The 26,937-nt window shown below is 41.9% G+C and overlaps 1 protein-coding gene across 2 annotated transcripts in view; it reads left to right on the top strand.

Annotated features, from left to right (window-relative positions):
• The window catches only part of nrap (nebulin-related anchoring protein), a 119,342-nt gene that overhangs the window by 43,534 nt on the left and 48,871 nt on the right, over positions 1-26,937 (top strand). Inside the window, exons 15-21 of one of the 2 annotated variants that reach the window (XM_063071982.1) lie at positions 7,886-7,993; positions 9,927-10,034; positions 10,888-11,085; positions 12,206-12,310; positions 20,136-20,234; positions 22,754-22,858; positions 25,767-25,874. In XM_063071982.1, the coding sequence (XP_062928052.1) occupies positions 7,886-7,993; positions 9,927-10,034; positions 10,888-11,085; positions 12,206-12,310; positions 20,136-20,234; positions 22,754-22,858; positions 25,767-25,874 (831 nt within the window). The remainder of the gene's footprint in view (positions 1-7,885; positions 7,994-9,926; positions 10,035-10,887; positions 11,086-12,205; positions 12,311-20,135; positions 20,235-22,753; positions 22,859-25,766; positions 25,875-26,937) is intronic. The other variant, XM_063071983.1, reaches the window with a different exon arrangement.

Here is a 26,937-nt window from a genome sequence, read left to right as displayed (position 1 = left end):
CCCTTGGGTGGATTGTTTACAAGAAGAAGTAATTGATATTCATGCTAATGGCTTGGAGCATACCCTCCACCCTGAGGGTGGCCTTATCTTAGCACAAGAGGAGGCTATGGATGGAAATGTAGGAGCAGGAATGGGAATGGGATGGGAATTAAAATGCTTGGCCATAACATTTCAAGTCTCGTTGATATTGGGTTCCGGCACTTTGGATGACTGAATGGAGATTGGAGACAAATCTGTAAATGTAAAGTGGAAACCCATGGTCTCAGCTCGGCATGTGGTTTGGTCCCTTGGCTGTCTGCAGTTTCAGTTTTCAGCTGGCCAATTTGTGGTGGAGAGGTGGTAGAGTAAAGCTTAGCGCCGTTGTAACCAACCCCACCTCTGCAATCATCCACAACCCGCTGGCTTATTGGACCACACCAAGTCTGCAGGCACACTAGGCACTTGCTGCTGGGCAGCTCCCACTGCCCCAGGGACCTCGCTGTGTGGCTGTCCCACATAGCAGAGCGCTCCATCAGTCACAGGCTGAGGTCAGGCCTCCCTCCCAGACTACACTGACACAACGTTCCGTCGCTGAATGTTGCTGATAATCAGAGACAGGACTGTTCAAATTTAAATAATTACCAAAACTAAAAATTATTTGAAACATTCCGACTTCATTACAATATGAGACACAGGAGCAGAATTGGGCCATGTAGCCTATTGAGTCTGCTTGGCTGTTTTATCATGACTGATTTATTGTCCCTCTCAACCTCATTCTCGTAACATCTGACAGCCCGACCGATCAAGAACTTATCAACTTCCGCCTTAAATACACTTAATGACTTGACCTCCACATCCATCTGTGGCAACGAATTCCATAGATTCACCACCCTCTGGCTAAAGAAAATTCCCTCCTCATCTCTGTTCTAACGGGACATGCTTCCCTTCTGTGTCTGTGCCCGCTTGTTCTAGACTCCCCCACGATGGTAAACATCCTCTCCATATCTACTCTGTCCAGGCCTCTCAATATTTGATAGATTTCAATGAGACCCTCCTCATTCTCCCAAACTCCAGTGAGTACAGGCCCAGAGCCATCAAGTGCTCCTCATACATTAATCTTTTCATTTCCAGATATATATAAAATCATTAAAATAGTTTAATTTAGTCATAGTCATATTTTATTGATCCCGGGGGAAATTGGTTTTCGTTACAGTTGCACCATAAATAATAAATAGTAATAAAACCCATAAATAGTTAAATAGTAATATGTAAATTATGCCAGGAAATAAGTCCAGGACCAGCCTATTGGCTCAGGGTGTCTGACTCTCCAAGGGAGGAGTTGTAAAGTTTGATGGCCACAGGCAGGAATGACTTCTTATGACGCTCTGTGCTGCATCTCGGTGGAATGAGTCTCCGACTGAATGTACTCCTGTGCCCAACCAGTACATTATGTAGTGGATGGGAGACATTGTCCAAGATGGCATGCAACTTGGACAGCATCCTCTTTTCAGACACCACCATCAGAGAGTCCAGTTCCATCCCCACAACATCACTGGCCTTACGAATGAGTTTGTTGATTCTGTTGGTGTCTGCTACCCTCAGCCTGCTGCCCCAGCACACAACAGCAAACATGATAGCACTGGCCACCACAGACTCGTAGAACATCCTCAGCATCGTCCGACAGATGTTAAAGGACCTCCGTCTCCTCAGGAAATAGAGACAGCTCTGACCCTTCTTGTAGACAGCCTCAGTGTTCTTTGACCAGTCCAGTTTATTGTTAATTCGTATCCCCAGGTATTTGTAATCCTCTACCATGTCCACACTGACCTCCTTAAAGAGGAATATGAGAAACTTAAATTCAACAGTTCAAAAATATAGGGATTCTGCAGATGCTGGAAACCTCGAGCAACACAGACAAACTTCTTGAGGAACTCGGCAAGCCAGGCAGCGTCTGTGGAGAGGAATCAACGGTTAACATGTTCAGCAGGACAGGAAAGGAAGGGGACAGAAGCAAGCATTAGAAGGTGGGGGGTGGGATGTGACAGGTGGGAACAGGTGAAGGGGTTGAGTGGGGAGGGGGAAATAAAATAAGAAACTGGGAGGTGATGGGTGGAAGTGTCAGAGCCGTCTCTATTTCCTGAGGAGACTGAGGTCCTTTAACATCTGCCAGACGATGCTGAGGATGTTCTACGAGTCTGTGGTGGCCAGAGCTATCATGTTTGCTGTTGTGTGCTGGGGCAGCAGGCTGAGGGTAGCAGACACCAACAGAATCAACAAACTCATCCGTAAGGCAAGTGATGTTGTGGGGATGGAACTGGACTCTCTGACGGTGGTGTCTGAAAAGAGGATGCTGTCCAAGTTGCATGCCATCTTGGACAATGTCTCCCATCCACTACATAATGTACTGGTTGGGCACAGGAGTACATTCAGCCAGAGACTCATTCCACTGAGATGCAGTACAGAGCATCATAGGAAGTCATTCCTGCCTGTGGCCATTAAACTTTACAACTCCTCCCTTGGAGAGTCAGACACCCTGAGCCAATAGGCTGGTCCTGGACTTATTTCATAATTTACTGGCATAATTTACATATTACTATTTAACTATTTATGGTTCTATTACTATTTATTATTTATGGCACAACTGTAATGAAAACCAATTTCCCCCTGGGATCAATAAAGTATGACTATGACTATGACTATAAGAGGTAAAAGGCTGAGGAGGAAGGAATCTAAGAGGAGAAGGCAGTGGACAATGGAAGAAAGGAAAGGAGAGTAACTCCAGTTCAATAGGGACTCCTCACATACGCCATCTATAGTTGTTGCGGAGCTGAAAACCTACCACAATGCTGCCAGTTGCTTGGTTCAGATTCATTAGGAGCTACCTCTCTGCTGGCATTTTGGCAGAATTAATACTGCTTAACCAAAAAGAGATAGTACTAGAAACTTTCATAAGGCTCCTGATAAATGATGAGATGTTAATTTCTATGGATGCTGCCTGACCCATTGATCTTCTACTTTTACCTCAGATTTCCAATATTTCGAGTTCACTGCTGTTAACTCTCATTTAGTGTATAGCTCTGTAGTGCCAACAGGAAGCCAGAAGATGGCAGTCTTACCCCACATAAACAGCAGCTGAACATTTGACAACCCTTGTCCAATCTGCAGTATTAACATAGTTACAGTATTAACATAACACTGCTCTTTTCCAAAAGGATAAAGGGTATTGGAGATTAATTTATTAAAGTTACTTTAGGTCCACTCCAAGCATTGAGATTTAGTTTGTTAAATGCCTTTCTGCAAAGGAAATTGTAATTTCTTTTAAACAGTGTATTTATAGTTTAGAAAGTTCCTTCTGTTTGCTCTAATGTTAGTATTGATTACAAGATCTATGCAGCTGTATTATGAACATAGCATGTTACATTAGAGGGACAGATTCTTTAGCCCATGACCCTGACAATGATGCCACGATAGTGTAGTGGTTAGCATGACACTATTACAGCTCAGGGCGTCAGAGTTCAGGTTGAATGCTGGCACACTCTGTAAGGAATCTCTGTACTCTGGAATGTATGGGTTTTTCCAGGTGTTCTGCTTCCCTTCCACAGTCAAAGGATATACTGGCTGGGTTAATTGGTCATTGTAAATTGTCCGTGCTTGGGTTAGGGTTAAAATGGGGTTGTCGGGAGTTTCTGAACAGCGCAGGTCGGCTCGACGTGTCAGAATGGCCTGTTCAGCACTGTATCTCTAAATAAAACAATAATAAATCTGCAAAACAAAGACACAAGAGGCTCTGCTGATGCTGGAAATCTTGAGCAACACACAGACAAAATGCTGGAGGAACTCGGCAGGTCAGGCAGCAGCTTTGGAGGGAAATGCTGAATGATCCCAACCTGAAACATCGACTGTCCATTTCCCTTCATAGATGCTGCCCGGCCTGCTGAGCTCCTCCAACATTTTGTACGTGCTGCTGTAGAAATCAGCAAAATGATCTTTGCAGAAGTTTCGAAGAGGAGAAATGGTATTTAAGAATAAAATAACGAAGAGGCAAAATGAACAAAATAAACCTGCTTAGAATAGAGCAGAGGTTCTCAACCAGGGACACATGGACCCCTTGCTTAATGGTATTGGTCCATGACTAAAAAAGGTTGGTATCCCCTGAAACAGAGGGACGTCCATTTCAAACGGAGATGAGGAGGAATTGCTTTAGCCTGAGGGTGGTGAATCTGTAGAATCCATTGCCACGAGAGGCTGTGGAGGCCAAGTCATTGGGTATATTTAAGGCAGAGGTCAATAGATTCTTGATTAGTCAGGGTATGAAGTGATACAGAGAGAAGGCAGGAGATTGGGGCTGAGAGAGAAATGGTTCAGCCATGATGAAATGTCAGAACAGGCTCAATGGGCCAAATGGCCTAATTCTGCTCCTATATCTTATGGTCCTATGGAAATTTGCACGTCCTGTATTGAAAAACTGGCATAGACTGATGGGCCAAATAGCCTTCTTTATCATGAGCTATTCCTTGATTCTATTTGTATTTATGTGAGCCGCTTTAATCTTAATCAGTGCAAGAGGCAACACTTTCACTGCTAAATCTGCAGTTGAAACCACACACACGCAATACTGGAATCACTGGGCATCTGCCGAGACAGAATTAGAGCTAATGTCTCAGGAAAATCTTGAAATGCAACACAATTTGGACTGTAGAGAAAAGGAGATGGTCCAGAGAGTACAAAAGGCAAGTGGTATGATAGGCTAGAGAACCAGAGGGATTTAATGGTGATGGTAGTGAATTTATGTAATTTTTAAAAAAAATGCACCAAATTTACATTTGACTACCAACAGTGGTTAGGCATTAGTACTTCTGCTTAACAGTACTATGATTAAGTTCCATCCCAGTTTTAAAGTTTCACCCTAGTCTTGACGTGCCAATATCTAGGTCCCCATTAGAAAAGAAGGGACAGCAATCCATTCTTTCCGATGAGCTGTTAACCTCAGATATTCTTCAGACAGTCGGGAAAGAAAATCCCTATGTCGATTCTATAGGGGATTTCCTTCTGTATTCCAGCTCGTATCTATCCCTCAACTAATGCCATTCAAAAATGATTTTTTTACTGTAACGACTTTGCTGTTTGTGGGAGGTTGCTTTGCTCGGATTTGTGGCTGTCAATCCTACATCACAACACTGACACCTCAGAGGTGTTTCCTGCAATGTAAGGCTGTCTGGGACATCCTGAGGTTGTGAACGGCATTACATAAATACATTTTTTTAAACTACCAGTTGTAGCATCATTTTCTGTACATTTATTATGCCTTGCAACAGTTCCAAATGTTCATGGTGTCTGCAATTCATCTCACCGATTTCCATTGTTAATCCAGTCTCACACATGACTGCTAATAGAAACTGAGGACTTATAGAATTGTGTTGGAAAAATATTGTAAACCGTCAATCAGTGCTCCCGATTGCGACGTAGAATGTTTACAATGCAGGAAGTACTCAATTGGTTCATCCTGTTCTTACTGACCTGAGTAATATTATCCAGACCTGAAAGCTCTACAAGTGAAGTACTGTTTAAATTGTGTCTGGTGTTCCTGACGCTGCCTCCTCGATGTTGGTGAGACCCGTTGTAAATTGGGGGACTGCTTCGTCGAGCATCTCCACACCATCTCCCACAAGTGAGACTTCCTGGTGGCCAAACGTTTTAATTCTGATTCCCATTCTGACATGTCGATCCACAGCCTCCTCTTGTGCCACGGCGAGGCCACCCTCAGGGTGGAGGAGCAACACCTTATATTCCATTTGGGTAGCCTCCAACCTGATGGCAGGAATATCAATTTCTCCTTCTGGTAAACTAATTTCCTCTTCCCCCTTCTTCTATTCCCCACTTTGACCTTTTACCTCTTCTCCTCTACCTATTACTTGCCCTGGGTCCCCTCCTTCTTCCCTTTCTCCTATGGTCCACTCTCCTCCCCATTAGATTCCTTCTTCTTCAGCCCTTGACGTGTCCCATCCACCTGGCTTCAACTATCACCTTCCAGCTAGCCTCCTTCCCCTCCCCTCACCTTTTTATTCTGGTGTCTTCCCCCTTCCTTTCCAGTCTTGAAGAAGGATCTTGGCCCAAGACATCAACAGTTTGTTCATTTCCATAGATGCTGCCTGACCTGCTGAGTTCCTCCAGCATTTTGTATATGTTGCTTAATCTAAACTGAGTGTCTTGATTACTTTGGTAAAGATCCCTCCTGAGCATTGAATCAAGAGAAGTGACACAAAATGTTAAAATAGAAATCAGAAACTATTGGAAAAGGGGAGCAGTGTCTCGAAGCTAATATGTTTCATTTATTTGAGTAGTTCCAATCAACCTGCTGTGTTGATCAACATTTCTGAAAATACCATTTATTTTAGATGAACATTAAATGAGTGAATCAGTGGCAATGCAGCACCTTAAAATAGAATTAACTTTTATTTTCTATTTTCTTCTGTGAAATGGACACCGAAGGTTCAATGTTCTCTGAGCAACTTCCTCTCACTTCCCAATGGATAATAATAATAATAATAAATAATGATAACTTTATTGATAGAGCACTTTTCATCCAGATGATGTATTCCAAAGTGCTTTACATTGGGATAAATGTACAAACATGAAAATACAAGACCAAAAGATGTTAGTTAAAAGCAAGGTTAAATAAATTGGTTCTGTGCTGATGTTTAAAAGTGTCAAATGAGTTTGCATCCTTTTTAGTTTTAGGTATTGAATTCCACAGTTTAGGAGCATAGTATAAAAAAGTCTGACCTGCCAATGTGGATGCTAAACAATAGCTGTTGTGCTCATTAAAAGTGGCCACAAAAAGAACGAGGAACGTTAAGAGCTCAGATGATTTCTGATTTCATTTACCTTCGTAGCTGGTCCTGTGGCTCAAGTCTTCTATGCTGACTAATTTCTATATCTTTTCTGATTCCTACACCATTAATTTCAGCATATAATGTTGTTGTTGTTGTTGTTCGTCCATCGTTGGTGTCGATGAGGACCTCAACACCATTATTGATGGTGTCGAGACTAGCGCGTGACTTGGATTTAAGTGAGGGAGAGTTGTGCAGCGTCAGCCTCACTCTCTCTTCCCAATTCCCATCTGGATCCAGTGGCAAGACAGAGTCGAGACGGCTGGAGATGGGACTAGGCGCAGTGGATGACCAGGACGTCTTCTGTGTCTTGTCCTGCTCTACACGTTCCACGACGCTTGCAGAGACCGCCTTCTTGACCGTTGGACCTTCCACTGGTCTCGTCCGCTCAATCCGCCGGAGTCTGTCTTCACATACTGGGATAGACAACTCCCTATCTCACCGAGGGTTTGAGACCCGTCGGCTACCCTCACCTGGTTTAGCCGGCTTGTCGAAGCCGTTGCCCGGGGTGTGGCCGCTGTCGCATGCAAACAGCTACGGGGAGCCACAGGTGAGAGCTGAGTGCCAGGTGGGAACCAAAGGTGGACTAACCGCCTTGAAAAGGACGCGACATGTTACCCCACCAGAGGTGCTACCCCTCCCTGACACCCCATAACACCCCATATAATGTAGTCAGTGACTGAGTGTCCACTGCTCCCTGCATCGTACCTGCAATTCTTTGCTCAAAAATCGTACCCCCAATCTCAATCTCAACGGTCCTCTACTTATTATGAGTGTATGTTCACAAATCTAGACTCACCAGCCAGAGGAAACCATATAGCACAGGCAGCCATTTGCTGGCCCCCATCATGATTTTGCTAACGCTCTGAATGGACTTAATTAGTTAGGTTTATTCCACCACTCTTACACTATTGCCCTGCAGTTTCGATCTGATTATTTATGCTATGTGCCAATTAAGTATTGTCACATGCACAAACATGTGTGATATATAATTGGCATAAACTCTTTGTTCTTAGGTCAAATACAAAGAGCTCTGGGAGAAGAATAAGGACAAAGGGTTCCAAGTGAAGCTGGATTCGATTGCTCTTTTAGCTGCTAAAACCTCTGGGGATTTGGCAAGTGATGTAAGTTGCTGAGTTTTTTCTCTACAGTTTCTCCTTAACCTAGATTCAAAGCCATTTTCACACATCCTGTCGATATTTTTTTTACCTCTGTCTGCTACACCATAGCTAGGGTGATATTGAATGCTGAAAATTAATTACTGACATTGGTCAAAAAGGTCTTAAGGTTTTGCTGATTGAAGGTGGAATCATGTTTCTGGCAGAAAATTGTTAGAATGAAACACATTCCTGATCTTCTAAAAAGGTTGTCAAAGAAACTCAGACAAAAACTGGGTCTTATTTCCATTGATCCAGATTAAGTCACATCACTTATGCTAATACAAAGCTCAGTGATAAAATATTTTGTTTGATAGATAAAAAGACAGTGATTCCTGAATGAATTCAAAGGGCTGAGGCATGATCTAACCGTTGCTTAAAATTATCTAGGTTATGATAGGGTTGGTACAGAGACAGTCAATTTGCTGCTCAGCTAGTTTACAAGGGAGTTCTATCTTAAAGCTTCTCCATTAAGAAAAGTTAGGAAGCCCTTTGTCGCAGAAGAGGAGATGGAAATCTGGAATCACCTTCTCCAAAATGGCTATCAATGATGGCTTCATCATGGTAATGGAGGCTGCACAAACTTTTCTTTCTGTTGGGCAAAAAAATGAAAGCATGTGAATTGGCTTTGGGTAAATGGAGGCAAGGAACAGAGCAGCCATTATCCAATTAAGTTATAGACTAAAACAGAGGGGTTTATTCATGATTCATGCTCTGTAATGCCACCCCAATGTTGCCTTCCTCCTGAAGTCAGCCCAGCCCTCCTCTCCAATATTACACACTTCCATCTTGTCCTCACCCCATCTGCTACTGAATCCTCATCTGAAGTTCGATTTGACCACTATCATTCCTCAAGTATGGAGTTCCGGTTGCAGTGGTTGGGTATGAGAGCTCAATTGTGATGACATTACTTTGCTGTAACAAATTCTCTGCAAATCATGTTACTTGCGTGATTTGTTTTTTTGCGTGGGAGGTTGAGGTTTTTTTGGTTTTCTTTGAATAGGTTCCATGGTTTTCTTTGTTCCGTGTCTGTCTGTGGAAAAAATAAATCGCAGGGTTGAATACTGCATACATACTTTGAATATAAATGTACTTTGAATCCTTTGAGAATAATCCATTATATTGAAATTAGGATGCTGAAGTTTTCTTTAATGAAAGTATCCCCTTTGTACATTAAGGAATGGTTAATCTTTCACTTTCCAAGCTACACAGACTGTAGTACCCAATCCCAATTCTTCAAGGTCTGTGCTGCCTGATGTTGGACCACAGTCCCCTGATGGGTCAGATTTGTATCTTATTCCCTCTCAGGCCTGCCTCTTGCTCTTACCTGTGGCCTCATCCCAACACTGCATTGCCCCGATTTCCTTTGCTGTGTCCTACCCCTTCTGACTGGGCTACACGGTTAGGAATTGCCTTCCTAAACGCCTTACCTCACCTTACCTTTTGTTATAGGCACCTTTGACCAAGGCTTTTGGCATTTATTTCTGTGGGTCAGGGTTCTAATAACCAATAGCACCTACCCACACCTCCATCATCTCGTTCCCTTGTGAAACACCTTGGCATTTTTTGCTTTATTTATTACATTCAGATGCTGATACATATTTCAGTAAATTTTGCACTTGCACGTGGAATAGCAAATTCCCTTGGAAGTGGCTATGTTCTTAATGTCCACAATTTGTTTAATAAATAACTGACATTTCATTCCCTGCTACTTTAACATGTTTTAAATAATAGGCTGTAGCTTTGTTCACGTGTCTTCTTCTTAGACACCACATGAAGGAAAATGGACATCTCTTAGCTCCACAAGATTGCGAACATGTTTAAATCGTTTATTTCAACTCTTTATCACCAGGCAACTGCCACATGTTTAATTTAATTTCTTTCTCCTGTTGTTTGAAAGATAAAATACAAAGAGGCATATGAGAAAAGCAAGGGCAAAGCAATGAGAAGCAAAGTGTATGATTCGAAGACTCTGCATTCTCTGCGGGTTTCCAAGATGAGCAGTGAGGTATATTAGATAAGAAAAATCAAAATCTCATTATTTACCTCAGTTCAATATGCAATTTAAAATCATAATGGATTAACACATCAGTTATCGAAGGGCTGAATTTTCCTTCAAATTGACATTGCATCGTGCTTATGATCTATAGTTGCTAAAGATGCATTTTCATACAATGGATTGAAATAAAATTTGCACAGTGATGAATATGTTGTTACATTGGTTGTAATACACTCTTAATTTATAACTTGCAAGTAATGCATTCATGTATTTAATACATAACTACAAAAATGTTAAAATCATAGAAATTTATTCTACTTTTGTGTGTACTAATTGTAAACTCTGTCCTTTCACACCTTTTCATCAGCCTGTCACTTCCCCCTGGGTTCCTTTCTCCTTCCCTTTCTTTTGTGGTTCACTCTCCTCTCCTATCAGATTCCTTTACCTTTCTTACTCACGTGGCTTCACCTATCACCTTCCAGCTATCCCCCTTCCACTTCCCCTACTTTTTTATTCGGGCGTCTTCCCCCTTTCTTTCAGGTCCTGAAGCAGGGCCTCGGCCTAAAACGTCAACTGTTTACTCTTTTCCATTGATGCAGCCTGCCTGATTGTATGTGTTGCTTTTATTTATAAACTTGATCCAACATCTCCCTATGCATCAATGGTCATAAATGTATCTCCCATCCCCACACCAATCTATGCCAGTTGGTAAGCCAACTATTGAAGTGTTATTGGCTCACTACAGGCGATGTACCTAAAAAGATGCCTTTCAAATTCCAAGTTACATACTTTACAACCCAGTGCCTTCACTCCTGTGTTAATGCTTCGTTTGGATTTGTGTCTCTTTTCTTATTTACAACAGGTAGCATACAAGAAGAGCTTTGCAGAGACGTGTAATAGGTTCCACCTGCCGTTGAACATGGTGAATCTGACTCATGCCAAGAAAGCCCAGGCTTTGGCCAGTGACTTGGACTATAGAACGAGGCTTCATGACTACACACTGTTGCCTGAAGATATGAAGCTGAAATGGGCAAAGAAAGCCCATGGCCTACAGAGCGAGGTGGGACTGTGAGAGTGGAAAATTGACCTCCTCTTAAAGAAGGGTCAAAGTTCAGTGGTGAATCAGTGGAATTCATTGCCACAGGTAGCTGTGGAGGTCAAGTCATTGGGTATATTTAAGGCAGAGGTTGATAGACTCTTGGTTGGTCAGGGCATGAAGGGATACGGGGAGAAGGCAGGAGATTGGGGCTGAGAGGAATTTGATCAGCCATGATGAAATGGCGGAGCAGACTCGATGGGCCGAATGACTTAATCCTCTGCAGGCCGGGCAGCATCTATGGAAAAGAGTACAGTTGGCGTTTCGGGCCGAGACTCTTCAGCATGACCTGCTGAAGGGTCTCGGCCCGAAACATCGACTGTACTATTTTTCAGAGATGCTGCCTGGCCTGTTGAGTCACTCCAGCATTTTGTGTGTGTGTTGCTCAGATTTCCAGCATTTGCAGATTTTCTCTTGTTTGTAGCTTAATTCTATATTTTATGGTCTTAGCTATTGTTTTAGATGTTCACTGTAAGATTGCATATTTTATTTATTTGTATAGAAATCACTGGCTATTTGAAGGGTATTGTGTTTTTATTTGGAAGTTGTAGGTAAAAATAGTGCATTAGTGCAGTGAGCATCCTGATAAGTACGTGGATTTTTCCTGTGAGGTCCCTGCTGCCTTCCTAAAGCTGGATATTTTTGTTGCATTGGGTGCATCACTGCACTCGACTGCCCAGCTTCTCACATAAAGAACAGTGAGATGCTGACGGTGGAGCCTCTGGACTACAGCTCGTTTGCTTGCCAGCAAGGGTCAGAGACAAGCAATTAAGAACTGGAAACCATGCAATTGTGAGGTTGCTAAGAGCACTTGCACTGCCTTTATCATTGTCGGGATCAGTTAAATCAGCACTGATCAGACCAAATCAAGTAACGGGCTGTAGGTGGCAGCCCAATACCAGAAAGTGATATATTCTGAGGCAGTGATTTGTAAAGGACTTCAGTGGTGTAAGAGCGGGGCCCGCATGAGTTGAAAGGCTGAACATGAGATTCTGTGTTTTGCACAATGTATACCTATCTTTGTCTCATTAACAAGATTTTGGTTGTCAACAAAGATTATTTTAATTTTAATTTTAAACTGCAGAGTAAGTACAGAGCAGACCTGACATGGATGAAAGGAGTAGGGTGGGAGGCAGATCAAAGTCTGGATGTGGAGCATGCGAAGAAAGCTGGAGATATTCTGAGTGAGGTGAGAAAACAAACTGGCTAGAATTAAAATGCATTGTATCGTAGCGGTTTGAAGAAAACAAATTCCTCTGATAATAATTCTACTTTAGCAGAAGTATTAATTGATATACCATGGGTGCTTGGATGCCACTAATAAAAATGGTAAAAGAAAGTTCGTGCCAATGTGTTCTGTTGAATCCTGATGCCTTTGTGATCCAAAGGTTATTCCAAAGTCAAGAATGAGGCATAAATGTTGTTGCTTATGGCTGGTACAGCTGGTGCATATCACAATTCCTGGTTATGTGACCACTGACGCCAGGCAGACAGTCTCTGAAGAGTATGGATAATGGCTGGGGTCACCCGTCTTGTAAAGGCTCTGCCCAGAAGAAGGCAATGTCAAACCATTTCTGTAGAGAAATTTGCCAAGACCAATCCTGGTCATGGAAAGACCATGATCACCCACACCATACGACATGGCTCATAACGATGATGATGACCATTGGACTGAAGTGTAGAATTGTTATTTTTCTTGTATTTTAACTTGTTTTTCTTTTAAGCTGCTTGTGTGTATTTTTAAATAATCACTCATGTACGTTTGTACATACATGTGACTGTTTGGTGAATTTTCCAGTAACTGCAGTACAGTTGCCTCTGTATTTTTATTAAATCTTACAAAGAGGAAGAAGGAGAGGCATCAAGAGAAATGAAGGAAGAAAGCAGACTAAAAAGTAGTTCTGGTCTTCTCAAACAAGACTAGAGATCAACAGAATATCCATTCATAACAGTTAACCAATAAGATCCTTTTGGCATAGATGGGATTCTTAATGAATTCCTTAAACATCTTGGACCTAAAGCACTCCACTGGCTTCTGTCCCTTTTTAACTGTTGCCTAAGATCATTAAAGATACCGAGAAAGTGGAGAAGAGGATTGAAGGGCGCCCATTCAGAACAGAAATGTGAAGAAATTTTTTTAGCCAGAGGGTGGTGAATCTATGGAATTTGTTGCCACGGGTGGCAGTGGAGGCCAAATCATTGGGTGTATTTAAGGCAGAGATTGATAGGTATCTGAGTAGCCAGGGCATCAAAGGTTATGGTGAGAAGGCGTGGGAGTGGGACTAAATGGGAGAATGGATCAGCTCATGATAAAATGGTGGAGCAGACTCGATGGGCCGAATGGCCAACTTCTGTTCCTTTGTCTTATGGTCTTAAGAGCCAAAGTTGTTGCTCTCCTAAAACCCAATAAAGACCCAAACATTCCTAAAAACTACAGACTGATTTCCTTGCTCTGCACCCTCTATAAACTCTATGAGAGATTCATACTGAAAAGAATATCCCCCTTAGTCGAAGATCTCCTAACACCAGACCAAGCCGGGTTCAGGCCAGGCTGCCCTTGCTGCGGTCAAGTCCTGAACTTAACCCAGTATATTGAGGACGGCTTTGAAGTGCGACAAATTACAGGGGCAGTATTCGTTGACTTAACAGCAGCATACGACACTGTGAATCACAGAGGCCTTCTACTGAATTTATCTAAAATGTTAAAGAACAAAACCACAGTCAAAGTAATAAGAAGCCTCCTAGAAAATCGTAGATCTTATGTAGAAATGAATGGAATTAAGAGTAGGTGGTGTCCACAAAAGAACGGACTACCACAGGGATCAGTCCTGGCACCTCTACTATTTAATCTACACAAACGACCAACCAACTTTTCCTAACACACGCAGGTTTATCTATGCAGCTGACCTATGCATAGCAACACAAGCTAACTCCTTCCAAGAAGTTGAAGTACAACGCACAGCAGTCCTCGAAGCAATGAAGCAGTATTATGAAAAATGGTCTCTGAACCCAAATCCATCAAAAACTCAAGTGTGTGCATTCCACCTGAGGAATCGAGAAGCAGCTCGGAAACTCAAGATCTTCTGGTGTGGGAAGGAGCTCCAACACCATCCGACTCCAATCTACCTGAGTGTGACACTGGATAAGCCGCTCTCATTTGCCTCCCACATCCAAAAACTCCGAGGGAAATTTGGCTCTCGCAATTCTGTCTTGAAAAAATTAGCAGGCACGAAATGGGGAGCTAATGTTCACACACTTAGATCAACTGCCCTAGCACTCTGCTATGCACCTGCAGAATACTGTGCACCTGTGTGGGGCAGATCAGCCCATGCTAAGAAAATAGACTCGTTGCTTAACGAAGCCTGCGAATAATCACGGGCACACCGCGCCCCAGACCCACTAACATCATTTACAGACTTGCAGGCATTGCTCTCCCAGAGATCCAAAGACACACTACAAGAAAAATTGAAAAAGGTAAACGGAACTCGGATCCACGGCACCCACTACACCATCATGTGCCAGTTTCCAACTGCCTAAAATCGAGGAAAAGCTTTGCTACAGTGGAGGAACTACCGCACGGAACATCCCCCCAAACATACAGGATTGACCTCTGGCAACAAACAGAAGCCAGAACCCCACCAAACAATACAGTGCAAGACCTCACAGAAATGTTACCAGACGGGGCACTGCTTGACAGACGGAAGTGGTGCACTCTCAACAGAGCGAGAGCGGGAGTTTGTAGGACGGGAGACAATATGGTGAAGTGGGGTTTAAAGACCAGCGAATCCTGTGAGTGTGGTGAAAGGGTGCAGAACATTGAACACGTTCTGTGCAACTGCCCACTCTCACCTGATTTAGCTGACACTGACCTGCTCAATATCAACCAAACAACACGAGAGTGGCCGGCTGTCTGGTGTGACAAGCCATCATGATGACCAATGAGATAGTCAGATTTAATAATATGATATCTGCGACTGAAACCAAAAGGTTTCCAGAAAAATACAGAGGCAACTCTATTGCAGTTACTGGGAAATTTACTGAAAATCATATATACATAAGTGATTACATAAAAATACATACAAGCATCGGAAAGTTAAACTACAGGATTAATACAAGAAAAACAACAATTCTACACTCCAATCCAACAGTCATCATCATCAGTATGTGCCATGTTGTATGACATCATCATTATGTGCCGTGTCATCTGATGTGGGCGATCATGATTATTCTTGGCAAATTTTTCTACTGAAGTGGTTTGCCATTGCCTTCTTCTGGGCAGTGTCTTTACAAGACGGATGACCCCAGCCATTATCAATACTCTTCAGAGATTGTCTGCTAGATGTAGGCGGTCGCGTAACCAGGACTTGCGATATGCACCGGCTGCTCATACGACATTCCACCACCTGCTCCCATGACCTCACATGACCCTGATTTGGGGGGCTAAGCAGGTGCTACACCTTGCTCAATGGTAACCTGCAGGCTAGCAGAGGGAACGAGCACCTTGCATCTCCTTTGGTAGAGACATATCTCCATATGCCACCCAAAAATCCCACACTACCAAACAAAAATTTTGTTCCCCACATACATTGCACTTCTGGACTTGCTAGTAACTGGCTATGTTTTAGAAGGCACGGTACAACCCAACAAGATTATGGATTTCTGATGACTGCTGGGAATAAACAGCCAGTAATGACTGTGAAGTGATCTGCATCCCAGTCTCTGGTACATCAACCCCTTTGGAAATACTTGCAAAGACTACATATTAGTCTTTGAGGCTTTAATAAAGTTGTGATAAGATCACAAGAAAAGCTAAACTGAAAATTCAATTGTTGGGAAGTTTACATTAGAAGTAAAGCTAAATAAAAATATATTCAGGTAGCCACTGCTCAAGAATCCTGAAAGAGGAGGGCTGCCAACAATGCTGAGACGTTGAATGGACTGGCCCACAACATCCTCAAATGATAATGAGGGGTGTATGTTTTATTGAATGTGAACAAGTAATATTTTCATTCTGAAAGATTGGGAACTACTAAACAGTAGATAAGACATTAACAAAAATCTAATTTGGGATTAATAAATACAATTGACACATTACCATTGGTTAACCTGAAATGATCCTTATAAGCAACACACACAAAATGCTGGAGGAATTCAGCATGTCAGGCAGCATCTATGGAAAAGTGTAAAAAGTTGATGTTTCAGGATGAGACCCTTCTTAAGGAGGATTTAGTCTGAAACATCAATTGTTTATCCCTTTCCATATTTGCTATCTGACCTGCTGAGTTCCTCCAGCATTTTGTGTGTGTTGTTTTGGATTTCCAGCATCTGCAGATTTTCTTGTGTTTATGTTTAAAAGCATGTATATATTGTACTTCTGCTATAAAGACAACAAATTTCTTGACATATGCTGATGATATTAAACCTGATTTGATTCTGAGTACACTATTTTCACATAAAGTAAATAATTTCTGTACTTATTCTGAGGATGAGAGAAAAATCAATAATTGTTAAATGGTTTGTTTTCACTTGTGTTTCGATCTGTTACCGTGTCAGAGTATTAAACTGCCAACAGGTGCCCTTCTAGAAGCCATTGAGGAAAGTTTACCTGAATTAATGTTAAGTATCTTTGAAGCACAAAGACATTTGTGGCTGATGTTAGTGAGCTTAATTTCCTGTTCAGTTTTAAATTCATTATGTGCACTGGATGATACCCCAACTGAGTGTGGCAGTATGTTTTAAATTACAGTTGGACCCGAAATCTGCCTTAGTGGGTCGAATTCAAAAATTTTAGGAAATATGATCAAGATAATTACATAAAGTAATGGAAATGTGCAAATATTCTGTCAGTTTTGAAGGGTTGTGCTTTTTTTTAAGACACATAAATATGATCCCATTAAAGTCATAGATTTGGCCCCTAATATCTGTATATTCTCACGTCACAAGTTCTGAAATGTTTCTTCATGTGAATTCCTGCATCTTACTTATTAGATCATACTTAAAGCAATTTCCTGGATTCCTAATAATAACAGCACCCTGACAAGAATTTTAAGGGACAACATCAATTTAGTCCATCCCCTGCCTTGGTTCTTTTAGGATAAAAAGGCCCAATTGCGTTGCATGTTTTTATTTGACAGGAGTTTGTGAAATGGGTTTGATGAAGAATGTATCAGATCTTTTTGAAACAAAATAAAATGCCACGTAACATAGGCATGGACAGAAAATGCAAAAATACCATTACCCGGGATAATTGAGCATATTTTTTTGATCATGAAATCAGTTTTATCTGGGGTAATCATGAATACTTTTATTTTAAGGAAAAACTGAGAGTTTTGTGGTTTTAGCCTCACAGTAACCACAGCGGAACGATTAATATTGAAGCGCAGTGGCTAGATTTATGCTGCCATTCTAGACCTTGACCTGACACTTGGTCTGCTGGTTAGATTTAATGTTTCTGATCGCTGTTTAATATCAGCAAGACTGTGTCCTTTAACAATCACTTACCAACCTTGTTATGACTGTGGGACAGAAGCTTCACATTAGGAAAACTTTAAAAGAAGGATGTGGCAGATCTGCGGCCAGATTAAGCTGCTGTTTAGGGCATTGCTGAGAATTCTTCAAACTCTCGAGTTCACTTCCTAATCTCCTCAGTGCCATCACCATTACTATCATTTCATGTTCAGCTATTTGCTCAAAATTCCATCTTTTCACAACACTTACGAAGCCAGCATTGTTTCTCTGCGTTTGTTTGTACCATGTCAACATTGCAATTTTACACCTTTATGATATTCTGTTATATGTATACAGACAGTTGTAGGACTATCTGTTATAATAGAAGAATAACACCACACTGTATCCATGGTCTATCATCATCATCATCATCATCAGGTGCCGTGCCCAATTTGAGCTTTGACTGCCATGGCCCACACACTCCTGTTTTGGGTCAAGTGGATGAATTCATTGGTATTCATTTCCAGTTCTCTGGCTGCTGTCTCCGTCATCATTTGTCTTTGCCTTCCTTTTGCTTTCTTCCCTTCAATCTTTCCCATAATTACCATGCATTCTAACTCCTCTTTCCTAATCACATGTCCAATGAAGTTACTTTGCCTTTTCATGATCTCATACATTATTTCTCTTTTTGTACTTGCTCTGTTCATGGCATCCTTGTTAGATATTCATTTAGTCCATGATATTCTTTGCATCCTCCTCAAAAACCACATCTCTGCTGCTTCAATTCGTTTCCTTATGTTACTGGATATTGTCCAGCATTCTGATCCATATAACATAACTGGATACCATGGTCTGTGCACCACAGAATAGCCAGAAGGGCTCTGAATTTTCCCCTTTTGTGTTAACTAGATAGCATCATCATTATGTGCCTTGTCGTATGGCGAGGGTGATCATGGTCTTTCCATGACCGTGATTATTCTTGGCAAATTTGTCAACAGAACTGGTTTGCTATTGTCTTCTTCTGGGCAGTGTCTTTACAAGACGGGTGACCCCAGCCATTATCAGTGCTCTTCAGAGATTGTCTGCCTGGCGTCAGTGGTCGCATAACCAGGACTTGTGATATACACCAGCTGCTCATACGACCATCCACACCTGCTCCCATGGCTTCACGTGACCCTGATGGAGGGGAGGTGGCTAAGCAGGTGCTACACCTCGCCCAGGGGTGGCCTGCAAGCTAGCCGAGGGAAGGAGTGCCTTACACAGCCTTTGGTAGAGATGTATCTCCACTCTGCCTCCCAAATTAGATATAGGGTCTTTTAACTTTAATCAATCTTAGCATTATCTTGGGCTATGTTTTCTTCTCTCTCACTCAGTCTTTGTCTTTGTCTATGCTGCAAAAAGCTAACTTTAACGAGATTGACTACCTATTTACGTATGTCTAAGACAACAATAACAAAAAACTTGAACAAGGGTACTGATAACAAAATAAACAATTATAATAACCCCAGTTCTCTAACTTTTGGATCTTAATAGGAATATAGTAGTGTAAAGGATAATCAACAGTATTAGGATGTGGCCATGTACAATTTCAACTTAATTTACAGTACTGTGTTAGGGACTTCGGCACATGTATATAGCTAGGGTGCACAATACTCTATCTGTCAATGTGAAGTGGAGATCCAGTTTGTAAATCTGGAGGGTGCAAACAATGATGAGGGTGGAGTGCCACAGGTGGGCGTGGGACAGGTGGCAGAAAAGAAGTGCCAGGGACAGGGGTGCAGACACACCCAGCCGCGAGACACCAGGCAACGTCATTTGATTCCAAACGATTGGTTTGTTGATCAGTACAGAATGTCTCTCTGGTGCTTCCCATCCCTTCCCCTCTCCCTTTCCCTTTTCCAAACCATGATTTACCTCTCGCTAACCCCTTCCCTCTCTCAGCCCACAACGGAGACCCATTTCAGAATCAGGTTTACATTCGCATATGTCATGAAATTTGTTTTTTTCTTTGCGGCAGTAGTCCAGAGCAATACATAAAATTACTACAGTACTGTGCTATCTATACTGTATATATGTGCCTAGGACCTTTGCATAGTACTGTATGGATTTCAATATTGGCTGCTTGGGAATCCTATATTTCATCTGCCAGGAGCAATGAAACCTTGCTATCAGCAAGACAGGATAATAACTTTACATTCCGGGTGGCAGGTTATGCTGCAGGGACAGATTAATTATCAGGCTGATACAAAACACAGGGGCAGCCATGTAAAAATAAATATGGAAGACATATCAGACAGTGAGATAATTGTTGGTAAACTGGGTTCTACTTGCTAACAGTGAATCTTCATTTAATGATATTGTGGTCCTGAAATAGCAGTAATATTTCAAATAGCAATAATCAAGAAAAGACTGAAAACAAATGTGATCATAGTAAATTGGTTTCATAAACCCTAGCATGCATTTGGTTAACATTTCACTAGAATCAGGCACAGACTGTTTTTTATGCTGATTTAAAGAGTAAGTTCACTGTTGTCAGAGATTAAATTGTACGTTCTTTTAACTTGCAGAAAAAATACAGACAGAGAGTTGATGCGTTAAAATTCACCAGTGTGGCAGATACTCCACAGATTATTCATGCTAAGAAGAGCCAAGATTTGCAAAGTGATGTGAGTACTGCACTGGCAGAGGGAGATCACTTACGAAAAAAGAAATTGCTGTGTTTCAAAGAGTGACGGGTGCCACTGACATAATCAAAGATGATCAAACCAGAAAAGTTTGGAAGAAAAAGTTTCATGTGTTTATTTCTAAACATCTGAAAGTTTCTGATTTTTTTTCTTATTGTGTTTCATAGTTCCATACATAAATTTAGTGCAGGTAACTGGGTGCTTAAAATTGAACTCTTTCAGTTCTGAATGCAGTTAGTTCCACTAGCCCACTGATGTAAAAATATCTCTCCTCAACAATGCTGACTGTCATACAAAGGAATAGGTGAAGGTATTTATGTGAACACAACACTAGAGATCTCTTGCACTTCAAGTATCTTTATTGTGTTATCATTTTGCCTTTTATAAATTGAAGGAAATTAATGATCACTGACACAAAGGAGGTGGATAAAGAATGTGTAACTTCAGTACCGCCTGCCTCCTCCAGGTGGCACAATAGAGAATAGTGGTAAACAATGGATCCATAAATTCATTTTTTTGAGATTTTTAAAAAATTTCAGTGTTTATATCAGTTTATTGATTGTCAAGCCTGGACAGTTATACTATACTGTGCAAAAGTCTTAGGCACATATAAATAGCTAGGGTGCCTAAGACCTGGGAGCACAATTAGGCTATTCAGCCCATTGAGTCTGCTCAGTCACAGCTGATCCCGGATCCCACTCAACCCCATACACCTTCCTTCTCGTCACATCCTTTGATGCCCTGACCGATCAGGAAATGATCGACTTCCGCCTCAAATATACCCACGGACTTGGCGTCTACCTCAGTCTGTGGCAGAGCATTCCATAGATTCACTACTCTCTGGCTAAAAGAATTCCTCCTTACATCTGTTTTAAAAGGTCACCCCTCAAATTTGAGGCTGTGCCCACTAGTTCTGGATACCCCCACAGGAGGAAACATCCTCTCCACATCTATCCTATCTAGTCATTTCAACATTTAATAGGTTTCAATGAGATCCCCCCATATTCTTCTAAATTCCAGTGAGTACAGGTCCAAAGTTGCCAAATGCTGCTCATATGTTAACCCCTTCAATTCCAGAATAATCCGTGTGAACCTCCTCTGGACTCTCTCCAATGACAACACATCCTTTTTGAGATATGGGGCCCAAAACTGTTGACAACATTCCAAGTGTGGACTGACTTATAGTGTCTTATAAAGGCACAACATTATCTCCTTGCTTTTATATTTTATTCCCCTTGAAATAAATGCCAACATTGTATTTGCCTTCTTTACCACAGACTCAACCTGTAAATTCATCTTCTGGGAGTCTTGCACAAGGACTCCTATCTAAACCTTTACTGTTTGAACCTCCTCCCCATTTCGATAATAGTCCACACTATTGTTCCTTTTTCCAAAGTGCATTATCACACATTTCCCAACACACTATTCCATCTAACACTTTTTGACCATTCTTTCAATTTGTCTAAGTCCTGCTGCAATCGCATTGCTTCCTCAGCACTACCTACCCCTCCATCTATCTTCGTATTACCCGCAAACTTAGCCACAAAGCCATCAATTCCATTATCCAAATCATTGACAAACAATGTGAAAAGTAGTGATCCCAATACTGACCCCTGAGGAACACCACTAGTCACCGGAAGCCAACCAGAAAAGGTCCCCTTTAATTCCAGTCGCTGCCTCCTGCCTGTCAGCCATCCTGCTATCCATGTGTCCACCCTGCTTGTTACTTCCTCGAAGAACTCTAACAGATTCAAAGACCCTAAGACCTTTGCATAGTACTGTAGTAATTCTATGTTTCGCACTGTACTGCTGCAGCTTCACAAAACACATTTCATGACAGACGTGAGTGATGATAAACCTGATTCTGATATGGGTTTCTATTGTGGACTGAGAGTGGGAAGGGGGTAGCGAGAGGGGAATCATGGTTGGGAAAAGGGGAAGGGAGTGGGAAGCACCAGAGAGACATTCTGTAATGATCAGTAAACCAATTGTTTGGAATCAAATGACCTTGCCTGGTGTCTCAGGGCTGGGTGTGTCTTCACCCGTGCCACCCTCTGCTTCTGCCACTCTTTCTCTGTCACTTGTCCCCCACCCCTCCCGCAGCACTCCAACTTCGCCATTCCCAACGTCCTTTGCTCCTGCCAGATTTACAAACTCTCTCTCTCAGCTCCACATTGACAAATACAGTACGATGTGAAAGTCTTAGGCACCCTAGCTGTACAGATGTGCCTGAAACATTTGCACAGTACTGTATGCGTGTAATTATAGTACTCCGAAAGCAGAAATCCTGAGTATATTCTGCCCCAGTCACTGTGAACATATAAAAGAAAGATGAAAATAATAAAAACCTGCAGATGCTGAGAATCTGAGATAAAAACAGAAAATACTGGAAACAGTTTTCTAGTGTTGAAGTCTTGAATTGTTGCACTTAGCATTGGCAAAGGATAGAGGCCACTTTATTCAAGATCTGTTGTTTTGTGCTTTTTGTCCATGATACACAGCTAACATACAAGGCAGTGGGTGAACAGAGTCTTCATCAGTACAGCATCAGCAAAGATGAGCCATTGTTCATGCAAGCCAAGGCTAACGCTCAGTACTTAAGTAATGTAAGTAACAAATTATTTGAAATACCTGGAATTATAAGTTGGGTGTCATTAGGTTCAGCTTTTGTTCCATGATTCATTACTTAGATTTTAGAATTTGCCTGAGTACAGGTGAGAAAAATAGGTGAATGGTATTCTGGTGAAAATGTTTATTTATTTATTGAAATATGGCGTAGAATGGGCCCTTCTGGCCCTTCAACCTGCGCTCCCCAGCAATCTCCCGATTTAACCCCAGCCCAATCATAGGACAATTTATAATGACCAATGAACCTACCAACTGGTATGCCTTTGGACTGTGGGAGGAAACCAGAGCACCTGGAGGAAACCCTCGCAGTCGTGGGAAGAACATACAAACTCCTTGCAGGCGGTTGCAGGCAGCTACCGTGCCAACTCAAAGTGTATGGTATTATTTCTCCCTGAGATCTCGCTGTTTGTAGTAAGGCTAAATTTTCTGTCCATTTTTCTTTGTTCTCGGAAGGGACTGATAGATTGCTAGGTCACTTCTGACAATAACTCAAGGAATATTAAGTCACAGATTAGTATCAATAAACTTTAATTTCTCTAGGGCATTAATGGAATAGTTGGAGTTTATGATATAATTTCATGGCTTCCTACAATTAATGACATTGGGGCTTGAACTTGTGATATCTGTAGCACTAGTTCAGCACTATAACAGCTGTGCTAATTAGCTTGATTCAAACACAAATGCTTTATGTGGACGATCACTAACAAAAGCAGTGAATAGGTTGTTTATTCAAAGTAATTAAAGAAACTGTGGCTTAGAAGTTCTTTGCTATTGCTTTGAGAAGTGTTGAAGGGCTGTGTGGCACAGAGAGCTATCGTAGAACGGAACAATACAGCACAGGAATAGACCCGTTGGCTGTGCCAAGCTCACTAAACTAATAATTAAATGCCAGTCTAAACACAAGAAAGTCTGCAGATGTTGGAAATTCAAAGCAACACACACACACACACACACACACACACAATGCTGGAAGAACTGAGCAAGTCAGGCAGCATCTGTGGATAAGAGTAAATAGTCAACATTTTGGACTGAGAATAAAAAGGTGGGCGGAGGGGAAGGAGGCTAGCTGGAAGGTGATGGGTGGAGCCAGGTGGGTGGGAAAGGTCAAGGACTGGAGAGGAAGAGAGGAGAGTGGACAATAGGAGAAAGGGAATGCGGAGGGGACCCAATGGGAAGTAACAGGCAGGTGACAAGAGGTAAAGGGTCAGAGTGGGGTATAGAAGAAGGGGTGTGTAGATTCGTTTATCAGAAGGAGAACTCGGTACCCATGCCATCAGGTACCCAGAAGCAATGTAAGGTGCTGTCCCTCCACCCTGAAGGTGGCACCAGAGGAGGCCATGGATCAACATGTCAGAACAGGGGAATGGGAACTGCACCAATCTCAACTAATTCCTTGTGCCACCATGTGATCATGTCACTCCAATCTCTGCACATTCATCTGGCTATCTAAGAGCCTCTTAAATTCCTCTTTCATATTTGCCTCCACTGCGATTCCTGGCAGTACGCTCCAGTCACCCACCATTCACCGTAAACAAAAAAACTTCTCCCTTTTCCCCACACATCTCCTCTGAACGTATGCCACCCCCCACCCCAGCCTAAATGCATGACTTCAAGTATTAGACGTTTCAACCCCGAGAGAACGATACTTTGGCCAGGGGTTTGCTCCTGAAATCTCACTTGTGCCTGAGACCCGTGGGAGAACGGGACCGCCAGTAAGGGGGTGGGAATCAGAAGGCTGTGGAGGGTCTGGGATGGAACCAGGTAGTTGGCAGTGGGTGTCCTCCGAATAACGACTGAGTTTAAGGAAAAGGAATTAGATGGTATTCACTTGTGTCAGGTCCCAAGAATTTAGCTGGGGTCATCTGTAAGAGGCTCTATTTACATGGTGCTGTTCCTTGGGAGGAGATGGTCCACTCTCCACAGAGTGCTTCAAAGTAGAGCTGTACAGTGCCGTGCCGCCGAGTCTGTACGAGTGTGCTTAAAAGACAAATGTTCCGGGGATCACAATGGGAAGCAGCGTTTTCATTTTGAGGGTGTGTGTGGGTGGGGGGGAGGTGGGGAAGACACAATGGTCAGAGGGAGAGAGAGAGAGAATGGCGGCACAGAAGTGGAACAGAAAGGAAAAAGACGGGAGAAACAAAATGGATTTTAAGTTTGGGAGATGTGCAGAACCTGAACTTCAGCGAGAAGTGGTTTTAAATTGGCAGTTCTGTGAGTGACACCGCAGCAGATTAACTGTTATAATTAAAAATGTATAAATTAACATATAAATCTGAGCAATTTCTGTGCACAAATAATTCATTGTTGGAATGCTGTACCCGGGAACAAAAATACTTGCTTGGTCACATCTAGCGCACTGCACAAGCAGATAAGAGAAATGGAGAAAATAAGTTGGCACTTCATTACAGAGATAAGCCCAATAAAGTCCAGGCATAATGGACTTCACTTGTGTTTTTCTCTCCACAGACCAGAAGCAAAATAATAATGATTATATGGCTTTGGTTAGATTTTAGAACTGACCATTTTAATTTTAATTGCACTTGGCTCCTGCATTGAAAGGTTGAATTTTATATTTGAAGGTAGGAAGACACAAACACGGATGACGAGTGAATTCCCATTGTGCTTCTGTATTTTTACTGTAATTTTGTAAGGGGTATACAAACTTGGGAAGAATGGTATAATTTTGGCTCTCCAGCTTGTGTTACTGTTGGAAACCAGGAAACTCCCTGTGCAAATTCCCCAGTGACTTTAAATCAAGCCTTACCTGGGGTTAGTCAGGAACCAGATGAGTTCCTGATGTTTCTTTTCTCTACCTGAATGATGTAAACTCTAATTAGCAAAGGGTACAATTAACTGAAACTATTGTAAAATCTGTCTTTCATCAAGAAAATCTACAAGAGTCACTGGGAGGCAGAGAAAGACAAAAGCTTTGAACTGCGGCTAGATACTATAGCCATCCTGGAAGCTAAGGCAAAGAGAGATCTTGCAAGTGATGTAAGTTATATATTCTGAGCAATTTGACACACCATTAATGTCTCAAATTTGAATAAGTATTATGCTGAATTTTCTTTATTAGACTAGATATTGCAAACATTATTACACTATTGCCACTTAAAATTAATTTATCTGAAAATAAAAAGAGCTTGTTTTAAAAAGACATACAATATAAAAGTCAATATAGAAGTAACTCCAAAATGTTATTTTGTAGTCATGAAAGCCAGCAGAGCCTCTTTTGAACCATTCACTGCCCCTGGGCAGTGTGGCTGACTCCCAGGACTGGATTAGCAGAAATTTTCTCAGTATGAGCTATTTGGATGAGTGAAGCCATCATCCTCGACCAACATCACAAACATTGGTTCCCCTTCTACTGACCCAATTTGAAACTGAAGCAGATTCTTTGCAACTTTACCGTCGACATTCAGTGCTCAGTTCTGTGACAGCTCAGACATTGCTTACTTTCACATTCATGTCATTATCCTATTTCATCCACATGTCATGAGACACCCAAGTCTCGTCCTTATCTTTGTTACCTCCAAACTTGCTCAGTCTATCTCACTCCTGGCAGGCCTTTCTTGTTCTCATGCTTGCAAACCTGAAGAGATCCAACAATCTTCAAGCTGTGTCCAGCCTTACAGAAAACAGATTCCCACAACCAATTTCACACAGGAAATGCTGGAGGAACTCAGCAGGCCAGACAGCATCTGTGGGAAAAAATGCAGTCAACGTTTTGTGTCGAGACCATACCCACAACCAATGATCTCACCTTAGGGACTCTTTATCTCATTATCTCATGTTCTCATTATTTATTGCTATTTATTCATATTTGTATTTGCATAGTTTGTTGTCTTCTGCACTTTGGTTGATCTTTCATTGATCCTGTTATAGTTATGATTCAATAGATTTGTTGAGTATGCTTGCAGGAAAATTAATCTTAGGGTTGTATACGATGACATATATGTCCTTCGATAATAAAATTTTCTTTGAACTTTGGACTGTGTTTGCACCAGATCCCTGGGTATGCTGACTTGTACTAAAGCTTTGCTTAATTGGGGATCAG

The sequence above is a fragment of the Mobula hypostoma genome, chromosome 19 (genome assembly GCF_963921235.1).
Source record: "Mobula hypostoma chromosome 19, sMobHyp1.1, whole genome shotgun sequence".
NCBI lineage: Eukaryota > Metazoa > Chordata > Chondrichthyes > Myliobatiformes > Myliobatidae > Mobula > Mobula hypostoma.
Note: the sequence above shows the minus strand (reverse complement) of the source record. Positions and strands in the feature narration are given on the sequence as shown.